This window comes from Accipiter gentilis, chromosome 28 (assembly GCF_929443795.1).
Source record: "Accipiter gentilis chromosome 28, bAccGen1.1, whole genome shotgun sequence".
In the NCBI taxonomy this organism is placed as follows: Eukaryota; Metazoa; Chordata; class Aves; order Accipitriformes; family Accipitridae; genus Astur; species Astur gentilis.
Window position 1 is genome coordinate 4660103 of NC_064907.1, and position 13319 is coordinate 4673421.

The 13319-nt window shown below is 42.2% G+C and overlaps 1 protein-coding gene across 1 annotated transcript in view; it reads left to right on the forward strand.

The window, feature by feature from the left end:
• The window catches only part of LOC126051800 (protein ELYS-like), a 38703-nt gene that overhangs the window by 3948 nt on the left and 21436 nt on the right, over positions 1-13319 (forward strand). The window contains exons 5-15 of the mRNA XM_049831492.1: positions 1124-1240; positions 2185-2269; positions 4345-4495; positions 7024-7156; positions 7244-7425; positions 7903-7964; positions 8880-9008; positions 11118-11208; positions 11296-11385; positions 11548-11688; positions 12474-12578. Of these exons, the coding sequence (XP_049687449.1) occupies positions 1124-1240; positions 2185-2269; positions 4345-4495; positions 7024-7156; positions 7244-7425; positions 7903-7964; positions 8880-9008; positions 11118-11208; positions 11296-11385; positions 11548-11688; positions 12474-12578 (1286 nt within the window). The remainder of the gene's footprint in view (positions 1-1123; positions 1241-2184; positions 2270-4344; positions 4496-7023; positions 7157-7243; positions 7426-7902; positions 7965-8879; positions 9009-11117; positions 11209-11295; positions 11386-11547; positions 11689-12473; positions 12579-13319) is intronic.

A 13319-nucleotide genomic window follows, 5' to 3' on the forward strand; every position in this document is an offset into this window, starting at 1 on the left:
TCCTTCTTGTGCCTGTGGCTCGAGGGATTGTGGAAAGCATGCTTCTTTGGGTTACGTCAAGCAGTTTAGGATGCGGTAGAGCTCATTTTTCTAAGACGCTTTGTCCGATAAGTAGTGTTCAGGGAAGCCAGGAAATGTGTGTATTTTGATGAACCAGGTTTTAGGAATGATTTTGCAGAACCAGTTACTGCAATTAGGGCATACATTGTGAAGCTTAAGTATGTTAATAATGTGGGTTTGGTGGTAATATTCTTTAAAGTGTCCAGGATGAAACTAGTGAGACACGAAATATCAATAGCTGATCTGTGCCTGACAAGATATTCTTTCCTACATGTCAGCCTTGTCCAAACTAGGAGGCAACATTGTGTGTGAATGAAAATTTGCTTGGAACACTTGGAGATGAGGATAAGGGGCATGTAAATCTATAAGCAATAGAAAAATTAAGAGACGATTTTATATCTGCCAAAGAGCAATCGCACGTGAAATATGTGACCAAATTCAGATAGGGATTGGCTTAAGCAAACGTGCAGTGACTCACCAGAAACTGTTGGATGCATAAATAGACAGTGGAGGACTAATTGGGTGGCAAGAATAGATTGTGAAGATACACGTAAGGTTCAGAAGTCTGGAGGAAAAATGCTTTACGTAGCATCCGAGTGAAGAAATGAGAAAGTACTTGTGTTTGGCACTGTCCTAGATTTGTTCAGAAGATAGGCTGCATTTTAAGTTCAATATTGAAGTCGGCTGGAACAGGAGGAACAATCTTTTGCCTGGCAGCTGAAGTAATCATTTATGTTCTTCCTCCCTAGGCAGAGAAGGATATAAACCCAGGTTATTGCACTTGATGGACAGTAATTTCCTCAGCTCTTGACTGTTGCATAAAAAGCAGTCGCTTCCCTGACTCACCTGTCTTGAGATGGAAGTGTGACCTTCTGTACTTTGAGGATAAGCATGGAAGGATAAGCTCTTTTCTCAGAAGATGCTTCTACCCTTCCACAAACAGTTAGGGCCCATCGTAGGCTCACAGGGGTTTTATTTCCTACCTTTTCCCCTTTTCCTTTTTCTTTTTTTCATTTTTTTTCTTTCTTCTTCCCCCCCCCCCCGCCCCCCCCCAAACACGTAGGCACCACTCTCAGCTTGAAGGAGGAAGGATTCCTGTCTATGCTGTTACTTTTCAGGAGCCTGAGAATGATCCTCGCCATTGTTGCTACTTGTGGGCTGTTCAGTCTACACAAGAAAGGTGAATAAAAAGTTACGATAAGCCACGGAATGCATTTAAATTTTTTTGTATCTTTGTTCACATACAGTTGATACATGTATATTTGTTTTGTTTATGTAGCTGTGCAGGAGATTCTCTCAGGTATGGAAGGTGTTAAGCTTACAATGCAATTTTTACAGGATTTAACAGATGTGAAGAGGGACCTACTAGTGCCTACCTTCTGAAAGAAGGCAGAGCAACAGTGGCTATATTTTTGTGCTTGCATTCTGAAACGATTTCCTTTGTTTCTTGAGGACTGCTTCACGATTTGTTTGGTACTCGCACCATGGGATTAAAATACCATTACAAGTAGTTGGGGCTGCAGATCCCGAGCGCTAAACGTGCCAATGTGACAGCCGGCTGCCCCTAAAGGAGGGAGGTGACAGTATTGCGGATTATCTTGTGCCAACTTGCGCGGTCTTTGGAGCCTTTGTGAGCCAGGTCAGCTCACCTGGCAGAGACCGATCACTGTTCAGCAGCAAAGTCAATGGTTTCCTGCTGGGCTAATGACCCAAATCCGTATGTGGAAGGGTGCAGTGTGTGTATGCAAGAGAGGGGCTGGAACTTTGGTGGGAAGGGAAGGGAAGGGGAGAAAGATCTCTCTCTTTCAGCATCAGCAAGCTATTTAATCAGCTCAGCTGTTCACAGAGTGGCAGTCTTCTTAAGTTTGACTTTAAAGCAGCAATTTGTAGTCCATACAACATATTAAAGCTTTCAGATTGTGTGGTTAGCATTTGCCCCTGAAGCTGTTAGTGTCCAAATGTCCTCCTTGGTGTTATAGCGGCTACACATGACCAGTTATCTGATGGTTTGGGAAGTGGTGTTTTTCTTTTCAGCAAGAAAACACCAGTCTAGATCTAATAAAATGATAACAAGGCCTCTGAAGCAGCTTTGTAATCAAATGTCATAATTTCTACCTTTTTCAGTGAAGGTGACGTTGTGAGTTTACGTCTGTTGCAGTTAGCATTTGGTGACAGAAAACGCTTGGCCCCAGGACAAGTCATGTATGAGGTAAGGCGTGCATGTATGTGAAAAGATGAAAATAGTGATTTTGTCTATGTGAGTATCAGTTAAGTTGTCAGGGGTGATTTTTACCATCAAAATTCAGCGGTGACTGAAAACCCAATCTTTTGCTGAGTCTTCTTGGGCATGTTTTATACTGCTGCATCTCTTGTAGTGCTCTAAGCACTTGGGCAGGTCGACTGGAGAAAGATGCTTTAATCGTTCTCCAGTTTCACTTTTGAACTTCTGCTTTGCTTTATCCTCTTGTAAAAGTTATTTGTAGCTACAGTCTTAGCAGTGGCAAAGACAATACCTTGTACTGTGTGCTGCTTTGGAAGAAAACCCAGACGTCGATAGCCATTCCTCACGTGGCTACTTTGTTCTGTCTCAAGGCTTTAATGTTAAAATGGGGGACCTTTTACTATTTGGCAATGCTTTGTCTCGGTCATCTTATTTTCCTGAATAAGGTGTGACGAGTGTCAGATTTCACCTCAGAGGGTTGAAATGTTTCAGCAGCTTTGAAAAATGGGTCTACTAAAAACTCCAGTTTTAAAAAAAGCACACAAAGTGATTAAATTATGTGGTTTGCGTTTGTGACCTGAGAAGGCTGTGGTGTCGTTAGTGTAAGACTTTTAACCCTCTACAGACGGTGCAACCAGTAATACATTCACAGGCTTCTAAGAGGTGTCAGGCACCAGTTTCTGGCTTTGAGATATTTTACTCCCCTGCTGTTCCTGCGTTCCTGTGATGAGCGTTGTGCAAGGTTGAAACAGGAACCAATCTCACAAGGTAGTTGAAGAGAGAACTAAACAGCTGGACCTCTGGGGGGAAAAGTCAGGTTCTTCAGCTAGCTTCCATATGAGCCACTTAACACATGTAGCTTCATACCAAGTCTTGCTAACACCTACTGCCAAACCCCGCCCCAAACAACTCTCCCCCCCCGCCCCCCCCCGGAAAAAAAACATAAAAGAAGCATTAGTACAGGATCTGTGTTCTACAGAGGACACTTGGAGTGTCGGAATACTTCCCTGTAGTCACAGATTGGTCAGTACTACGTGACTGTCTGCCTGCGTGACTGGCTGAGTCAAGTTTCTTGTCCGTCTTCCGTGGCAGAAAATTTCAGAGTTGTTCCCAGTTGCCAGGCCAAATTTGAGTAAAGGAGGAGGAATCTCCTGTTGACCCTTGTTCGTTGAAGAGGGTGCACAGAAGCTTGAAAGAAAGCTTGAAATCTAGTGCATCCAGGCACGGTCGTGGAGCGCACCTTTACGTTTGTCCTACGTGATGCTTGCAGGTGGATAGAGTATACAGCCTCCACTTCCACATCAGAGTCTGACGAGTGCATCTCATTTGAAAACTGTCTTCAGATTTTACGGGTCAATAAAGTCATTATTTAACATCTTCCATGCAGTGGAGTTCCTTAACTTAGATTTGCTTGCCCCAGTGGAGAGCTTAAAATACACTGTTTTGCTTCAGAAGTTGTCTTAGGCAGGAATGGTTTGATATCTTTTTTCCCTTCCCCTCAGCCCTAACTTTGGGAGGGACTGGCTCTTCCTAGATGAATAAAAGTTGAAATTTCTAGCGGTTAAAATTCATCTCTAAGAGGTTGATGGAGTTGTAGTACTTTATCCGACGAAAGGGTCTTTTGGCATGGTGGACCTGTTCAGGACATCTTTTATGATAAACTGTGTTTGGTGATTATTCCTTCTGCAATAAAAATGGGATTCTTTGCTTAGGCTTCATGCTAGTTTTTCGAAGAGATGGTTTAGATTTTTCCTATCTACTCTGCACATGTCTGTTATTTCCAAAGTTACTTGATAAAGTAGAATGAACTGTGCATACTTCAGAGCAAATTTTAGCTAGGGAAATGCTAAATTTTGAAAATGTGCAAAGCCCGTTACTATTTGACGCTTCATTCTCTTGCATGTCAGGTATAGTTTCTATTTGCCGTCAGAAATAAGCTCGTGGGAAATATACAGTACAATAGGCATATTATATTATACATATCCACATTCTTTCGTATTTAGCTGTAATGTATGTTTTTATCTCAAAATGACCTTTTCTCTCTCCTTTTATTTTTTCCCCAGGGTCTGGAATACTGTGTCGAAAGATACAGTTTAGGTCTCACAGGTGGAGTCTTTCCCTTGAGCGGGCGGGCCAGCGATATTAAATTACTTAGCTGTCAGACTGTAGAAAAACTTCCCAAATGTGTCGACGGAGAGGATAGCGTTAATGCAGGTTTGTTCTAATGTCCCTGTTTGGTTATTCTAAAATAAGTAGTTTTGGAATCTAAGCAATGAATGCTGTTCTGTACCCCAGTCTGTGAGTCTTGAATACCTTTACAGACTAGCTTGTTGGGCTTATTTAAAATGGGTGCTTAAGTTATATGGGACTTCTTCAAAGGAAAAAATAAGTTGTATTTTATGCTTGCTGACATGCTATAGCAATGTATGGTGGAGTCACCTGCATGATGCTTGCCAGTCGTTTTATTCCTCCAGCTGTCATCTTTGAACAATAAGATGATGCTCCCCATTGCTTAGGAGTGTTACCTGAATTTTTCTTTCCCTGTTCCAACCTATGTCTGCATCTGCATCCAGCTGGTGGCCGGTCACAAGTGGTGTTCCCCAGGGCTGGGTATTGGGGCCAGTTCTGTTTAATATCTCTGTCAATGATCTGGACGAGGGGATTGAGTGCACCCTCAGTAAGTTTGCAGATGACACCAAGTTGGGTGGGAGTGTTGATCTGCTTGAGGGTCTACAGAGGCTCTGTGGAGGGATCTGGACAGGCTGGCTCAATGGGCCAAGGCCAACTGTATGAGGTTCATCAAGGCTAAGTGCCAGGTCCTGCTCTTGGGTCACAAGAACCCCATGCAACACTACAGGCTTGGGAAGGAGTGGCTGGAAAGCTGCCTGGCTTTGGGCCCCTCGCTACAAGAAAGACATTGAGGTGCTGGAGTGCATCCAAAGAAGGGCAACAGAGCTGGTGAAGGGTCTGGAGAACAAGTCTTACGGGGGGCAGCTGAGGCAACTGGGGTTGTTTAGCCTGGAGAAGAGGAGGCTGAGGGGAGACCTTACCGCTCCCTACGAGTACCTGAAAGGAGGTTGTAGCGAGGTGTAGTGTTGGTCTCTTCTCCCAGGTAGCAAGTGATAGGACGAGAGGAAATGGCCTCAAGTTGCGCCTGGGGAGGTTCAGGTTGGATATTAGGAAAAATTTCTTCACTGACTGGGTTACGAAGCATTGGAACAGGCTGCCCGGGGGTGAGTCGCCATCCCTGGAGGTATGTAAAAGACAGGGAGACGTGGCGCTTAGGGACGTGGTTTGGTGGCGGACTTGGCAGTTGGGTTTAGGGTTGGGCTCAATGAGCATAAAGGTCTTTTCCAACCTAAGCAACTCTATGATTCTATGATCTGCCTGTCCATTTCTTCCTCTCTAAATCTAATAGGTTCCTACACCTGCAAGTTCTTAAAGCAATAGCTTTCCTTGTCCATATGCACAGTTAAAACTCCTACGACGTCTTTCATTATCTTGCAATAATTAAATGTCCATCTCTGGGTTTACAACTTCTCTTATGCTCTGACCATATTTTTGAGCCCGCTGCAGTGATAACTTTCATGGCCCTTTGTTTTGACTGCATTATTCACCTTCCCTCTCTTCTTACTGGCCTTTACTGATGTATGATGTTTACAAAGAAGACACTTGCATGATCTTTCTAGGCTACTTCTGTTTATCATCTTTGACTTAGTCCTGAAGCGGCAACTTGCATCTCTTTTGTGATGCCACCCTCTGTCAACAGTGTGTCCAAATCTAACAAAAACCCCTTTGGATTTTCTCCACTCGTGTCACGTTTCTGAGGAGAGTGCCTCCTAAAAGCTTGTTAAAAACAAACACACACCACCACTCCACCACACCCGACAAAAAAAAACGCAAACCAAAATAAGAACAACAAAGCCCCTTTCTGTCTCCTTTTTATGAAGCATGAGGCATGGAGAAATACCTGTAATTTCTCTGATGGTTTCTAATTAGCTCTTATTCAGAATCTGTTCAAGTGAAGTTCTAGGCACACAGGAGCTGCTGTTGGATGTGGGTTGAGGCTAGCAACGAAGCTGTCTTCTGAATTATGAAATTAATTGGTATCTTCAAAGGCACTTGCAGCAGCTACAAAACGGAAGCGGCACAGGTGTTCACAATGAAACGTAGTAAAGTGTGTGAGGATCCCTAAACGTAATGATGAATTCAGCAGAGAACAGAGAAACATTTTGCCAAACAAACTGTCGCCCCCTTCCTTACTCTACTAGGGTAAATGATATACCACATCCTTTGCTTCCATCTGGAGAATGCGTTCTCCCCAGAGAAGACAAACCATTCCACTTATTGAGAGAAGTGGAGTATAACATTGTGAATGTTTTATGTTAAAATCTTTATTCCAATTTCCCGTTTGTTGGGTTTGGGGTTTTTGTACTTGTTTTGTGTGATAATTGTGTTCGTTCATTCTGAATGTGCTGGAAAGGAGCTATTCTTAAAACCTGTAATTGAGTCCAATCTGGAAATTAGTAGTGCCTGCTGAGTGATACAAGAAGAGGGGGCAGTATGACTGAAACCTGTCACAGAGATGTTTGCTATTCCGTACATTTTTTTGTTATTCTCAGTGAGTGTTGTGCTTCGTGAGTGATATAACAGAATTAAGCCAAAATAGGAAGTGGTGTTTTAAACATATCAGCTATAGCGTTATTTTCTACAAACAAGAAACAATGTCTTGTCTTTTACAGTAGTATCGCCTGACACCAGTGTATCAATCTTCAGCTGGCAAGTGAATACATGTGGTCAGGGAAAACCATCTGCTTACTTGGGTGTATTTGACATTAATTGCTGGTATCATGCTCACATGCCAGATTCACTAAGGTATATTTTTATTAAGTTGTTTTCAATATCCCTACAAATCAATCATTTGAAAGTCGGTGTTTAGCTCATGCACTTGCTTGCTTTCAGGCCAGAAGAACTCCTTCATCATTGCCCCTATTTTGCGTTGTGGTCACTGGATACTGTAATAAGCATGACTTCTCCAAACCCCCTTTTGGATATTCTGGTACACGAGCGGAGTCTAAGTCGGGGAGTTCCTCTTTCTCATCCACTACCTGAGCAGTTTTTTCATCCAAGCTCCTACAATTTTGGTAGGTATTTCACTGCTTTTGATAGTGATAAGCTTAAAGTGAGGTCAAATGCCATTTATTGGTTCTCCTGTTCATTGTTTGTCACTCAAAACCCATCCGAAACCAAAAAGCCCCAAACCCTCACAAGCCCAACCCTTGATTACGTTGTACTAACAAGGTGTTTAATGCTGTGACACATACCTGACAGTCTGCTGAGGTTTGGGTTTTGGTGCTTTTGTAATGTAGCCTGTGAAGTGGTGATGGTCATCAAATGAAATGACGTTGAACTGAAGCTCAGAGCAGAGCACCTCGCTAGCACTAGAGATAAAATTTCTACACGCAGTAATTATTTTCAAAAAAAAAAGTTTGGAAGTGATCTGACGAAGAAAATGGGTACTCAGTTACAGCTTTCCAGATACTGCTATTTACAAAACGTAAACTGGTCATAAGCTAAGTGCGAGAGTATGGAAGGCTGTCAAACGTTCATTGTCTCTGCAGGTGGTACGTGCTTGCTGAACTCCGGAGTTGTTCATATGACTTGCATCGGCTTCCAGAAGGAGGTGATCTTTTACTGTATCTTTATTGAGAATGGCAAGAGATGAACCTTTCCTCTGTTTTCTATTGCACTGCTTTCAGTGTCGGAGATCATTTTATGCCCATCCTGCCCATCCACACGCATGACGGCAATTGTGTCCTGCCAGTTTTATGCAAATGGTAACATTTTAGGTCCACTCTTGGGACTGTAAAACTACCACTGTCTCCTGTTGAAGCACGCTGAGGGATTGAATGTCTAGAGCGGAATACAACGTTGCTGTTGTAGGAGCAAGAACAAAAATGTTGTGGAAGTTGGGGAAAGCTGTTACTTCTGCATTACCCATCAGTGGAACTGCGTCCATAGTCTTGAGTTAGGGTTTTGATGCCTGATTAACTTGAAAAAGGAGGGCAGAATGGAGAAAATGAAATATTACTTAACTGTTTGAGAAGAAATGATTATTTTTTTTTCTCCCGCACTTGGCCAAACTGAAACTTCCAAGCCACTGCACAGCTTGTGACAAATAATTTTGAATTAAATTTCAGCTCACTAAGTGTTTCCAACATAAATCGACTTGTGCACAAACAAGCACAGAAAGGGTCCTCCAAAGCGTGATTTGGAGTTGTGTGCTAGCTTTAGCTTATACAGAATATATTTTGTGTCAGTGTTCAGGGTCAAAAAAGGTCTGTGTATTGACAGAGAAGCTAGAGAATACTTAATTAAGCATTGCAAGGGCTGACCTTTTGTTTTACAGGATATTTTTTATAAATCGTAGCGGTTAGTTTGGCTGCCGTCTTTAAGACTCTACCTAGTAGTGCTTACCGATGCAAGCTTTCTAACAATTTAAGCGAACATTTGTATTATTTCTCTTAGCGATTATTCAGAACCTTAGTGACTGGATAACACTGCTGTCTTAATCCGTAGTTTTTGATTAATGTTTCAGGCCTTGAATTTTTTAAAGAAATGTGGTCCTTTAAGAAGTGAAGCCATTCATGATAGCTACAAGAGGTGTCTTGTAGCTGGCTTGCTGCCTCCAAGACGCGTTGATGTCCAGCCATCCAGTTTGAGTCAGGTGAGTGCGTATCAGGGAATCAAGGGGGAAATACATCCATCTTGTCTGACAGGGCTGTAGAGGCTACAAGACATGATAATCTGATTTTCCTATTATTCGCAAGTTGCATTGAAATGCAGGTGTTGACTTGAGTTAGCAGAAGTTACAGTATTCTTCAATCCAAACTACCGAGTTTGAGTGGGGGCAGCCCTAAGAGATCTGCGTTGAGAGACCCATCTCTTAATTCCGTGCCACAGATGGGCACAAGGAAGCGTGCAGGCAGTGCTGGTCATGCGCAACATAAAGCATCTTTCCCTCACAACAACCTTCACCCCATCGGTTTCTCAAAGCATTATGTTCATGCAGTAGCTGACTATGGGGGTGTCTCACTCGGATGCGAGCTGTTGCAAACATCAGCTTGCTGCACTAGACGTGATCACTTGCTTCCAAGGAATTGGGCTGTGGTAAACAATTACTCTTGTCAGCTCTGCCCGACAACTTCATCACCGCTCCCCCTCATCTTCCCTTCATCAGTAGGCTTTCCTGCAGCCTCTCAAAGCAGATCTTCACCTCTGTAGCCTCGTAGCCCAATTTACTCTGCTTAGAGTGCCCCCTTGTTGCTGCAACACCTGCATCGCCTTTATCTCATGACACCCACTATCTTCTCTCTGCTTTGTCCCCCCATAGGGACTCCACCCCCCTCGTCACAGGTTTTCCATTTGCAGTGCACCAACCTTTCTCTCTCATCTGAAGAGTTTCATGAGAGACGGAGCCTTTGTGATGAACAGCCCCTCTTCACCCAGGCAGGATCCAAGCTAAACGATTAGCTAGCTGGTCGTCACACAGTGGAGCCATTGGTAGGAAGGGGAGAGCGGTCTTCTCACTGCCCTCATCTTCCTGTCTACTGGATTGTTCACCAGATTTGTGGAAATGCGTTAAGGCAAATAACACTTCTGCACAGTGTGGTAGCTAAAATAAGTTTCTTGGCAAGCTGCCCTAGCCCACAGACTGCTTATTTTGCAAGCCTGACGTAGACTCTTGCATTCAAATGGGATGTTCTGATGTCAGCTCCGGTTTGGAAATAGCTTGGGAAATCAAGACGCGTTTTAAGAACCTTTGCTGAATTGTGGCCATATCATTCAGAGACTTGTTATGCATTTGAGCAGGGATTTCTTTTGAAAGTTAGTAAGACAAATTTCAGAGTTAGGGTCAAGAAGCTGGGTTTGGAGTTTTGTTTGCCACCATAAGTAGTATCTGGTGTGTTTCCTCGTCTGAAACCCATTTTCAGAAAAAGATGGACATATCATATGTGTATTCTAATGGGTAGAAATTGCTTTGAATGTAATGATTTTGCCTAGAAGGGAAAGCTACTTTTGAATGTCTTTAAAAAAACCACATTAAAAAAAAAACAAACAAAGAAAAAAACAAAAAGAAAAAAGTAAAATTTTATGAAGGCTCATTTCACCTGAAAGAAGTATCACAACACCAGCTGAAATTAGCTGCTACTTAATAATCGCACGTCTGTGCATAGCTGTGCATTATCCTGCTCAAGGATTACCACTGCATTATAATACAGTATTTGAGCAGCCTAAAATTTAAACCTATTAGAATTTAAATGTTTCACGTCTTTTTCTGTCATTTTAGAAAATGATAAAGTTTTGGGTGTCTGAACTGCTTCATGTCTTCAGAGTCTAGGAAGCTGCTTGACCTTAGCTTCACTGTTTCCGTGCAAGCGTTGCACCGTTGTCTTTGCTCTGTCCCCTTCACGCATTCCTGATGGCAAACTTCTATGTGCAAAATGCGTGACGGGTATTAGCAGAGGATGTTACCGGAAACAGTTAATTGGAACTCGGTAAACTGAGACTATGCTGCAGAGGCATGCAAATAAAGGTTAGAATCAGCCTTCAGTAAGTTGCAATGTTAGAGGAAGAGTTTAACGTGTTTCTCAGACCAACAAGCAGTGCAGCCTGTGGCTAGAGTCAAGAAAAGGAACGTGGAATTAGCTGTGTGTGTACTAGCGGACTGTGTGATGCCTGAATGAGTGTACAGTTAGAAACAAACGCTTGCTGTTGCTGGTTCAGATATTGAAAACATGTAAGATTCTCAGTTTATTTTGTCGGTTACGTTTAGGAGGAGCAGTTAGAAGCGGTATTGTCAGCTGCTGTCCAGACAGGTTCTTTAGAACTTCTGACTGGATGCATTAAACATTGGGCATCTGAAGGTAATATTTCTTACGTTGTTCTTATGTTATCTATTTTTCTAGTTTGCAATTGTCGATTCATTTCTTTTTTGTTTTCTTTTTTTAAAGCGCAGCCAAGTTCTGCTGCTAATTTACGGTTTGTTCTTGAGTGGACATGGAAGAAAGTGATCTATGCAAAAGATGAGTTTGACCAAATATGTGAGTACTAGTGTAGTCATTCTGCAAACATAAAATGGTTCTTTCTAATTGAGCTTATTCAGGAATGTGGCGGTATATGGTACTGCACGGGGTTCTTTAAGCGTACTTTGAAACTCTGAAATTGCTCTGCAGGCTAATGATGTAATATTTATTCTTGAAAAGGTGTTCCGCTGTTTGATGGCTCTCGCAACTTTGTTGACCCGCAGACGTTACAGTCTCTTCAGCACTGCCAGTTGCTTTTGAGCAACCTTAGCGTGGTCTTAACCCGTTTTCTAACAGAAGCACAAGAGCTTACTGGAAAAGGTTTGTAATCCTATCTATGACATCTTTGGTACGTTTTACTAAGATTTGGAATTATGCTTGAGTTGTAAGTGTGGAAAGATGAGCTTCTGTTGGTTTTGATGATTGGAAGACAGCCAAATTTAGCTGGGAGAAGGGGCTTAAATCTGAGAAGTTGGGACTACCACTTAATATGCGTTGATTTCAGGGAAATAGTTGGTTGTGGAGTTCATGCAAGTGGGTAGGGGAGGCTACATTCAGCAAGAAGCTGTGTAAGCAGCTGGGTGGAGATTCCAGCAACCGGATGTGGTAGCCCTGCAAATGATTCCTTTTAATTCTTAGCTAGCAATTTATAATTGCATGTGAATATTGTATTGCAAATTGCTAGAAAATACAAAGGAAGCACAAATGAGTAACTTGTGAAATAAGTTACTTGAGTTTCTGTAGCTTTTTATGTTATCACTTGTCCTTGGCATATTGAGGGGAAAAGAAGACTGTCCCTTTGCTACGGTAAAAATTCCCGCTATGTGAAAAACAAGTGTCTTATTCGTGAGTGTTTTTAATAGTTCCGGCTTTAGGGTTTTTTTCTTTTAACCTTTAGTGAATCTGGTTCTTTGTAGGGGTTGCTTTTTTGTTTTGGTGGTGAATGTGTTTTTTTTCTTCAAATAAGAAGGTGCTACAGAGCGCGAAATGCAAAGACCACGATTTCTACCGCATTGCTTTTACAATTTCTATTCGGGATGATGAAGGGGGTTTTGTAAAAATGAAAGGAACTGGATAACAAAAATCATCTTATGCCTTTTTTTCAGGTTTTGCTGACTTGACAAACAAGCAGGTGGTAACTGGCCTCCTTTCTTTGTATGCACGAGTGGTCATCTGGTTCTGTCGATCCAGTCTCCTTCCAGAGGGTTTAGGTAAGCATAACCTGTAATACATTTGTAACCGGGAGACTATCCAGTAAGTGATTCCAATGAACACATGCTTAGCCGTGTTTTTGTAAATGTTTTGCCAGTGCTGAAGTTCTGTTGGTGAAACGGAGATTCTCCTGTTTTTTTCAAATGCATAATGTAGAATAATGCAAGCAGTTTCTTTCTTGGATGTTCCTTAGAAAGAGCAATAAGCCTCTGACTTGAAGGAGTTGCTTGTGTCCACAGCTTGAAAGACTTGGGATTTTAAACAAATTACTGTTACACAACAAATACGGGAATGCTTGTTTTTACAGCAAAGGCATTACCTGCGTGTTTGGAACTTTTTATTCATTGCTTGAGGAAAAAATACACCTCAGCAAGACTTCTTTATTTGGGTGGATTATAAAGTCTATCGTCAGCCTTCATTGTCTCACAAATGCTCACAGGACATGTTTAAGAAACCATTCCCTTTGAGAATTGTCCTTTCGGTAGTGAGCTTGCGCTTACAGTACGTGTTCTGAATGCTACCTCAATTGTAAACTTGAAATGGCACTTGAGAGAAGAGGGAATTGAGTCTTGTGTCTTACCGCTCCTTTAGCAAAGGCAGAAAGAGGATTGGCTTCTTTCAAAGTTGGAGGCTTGCCTGTGTGCTTCTTGATGCTTAGCTCGTATGATCGTCTGTCTTTTTAGTCAAACGTTTCAGTTTCAAAATGTGATATTGCTTCTTTAACTTGCTTTTACTTTATT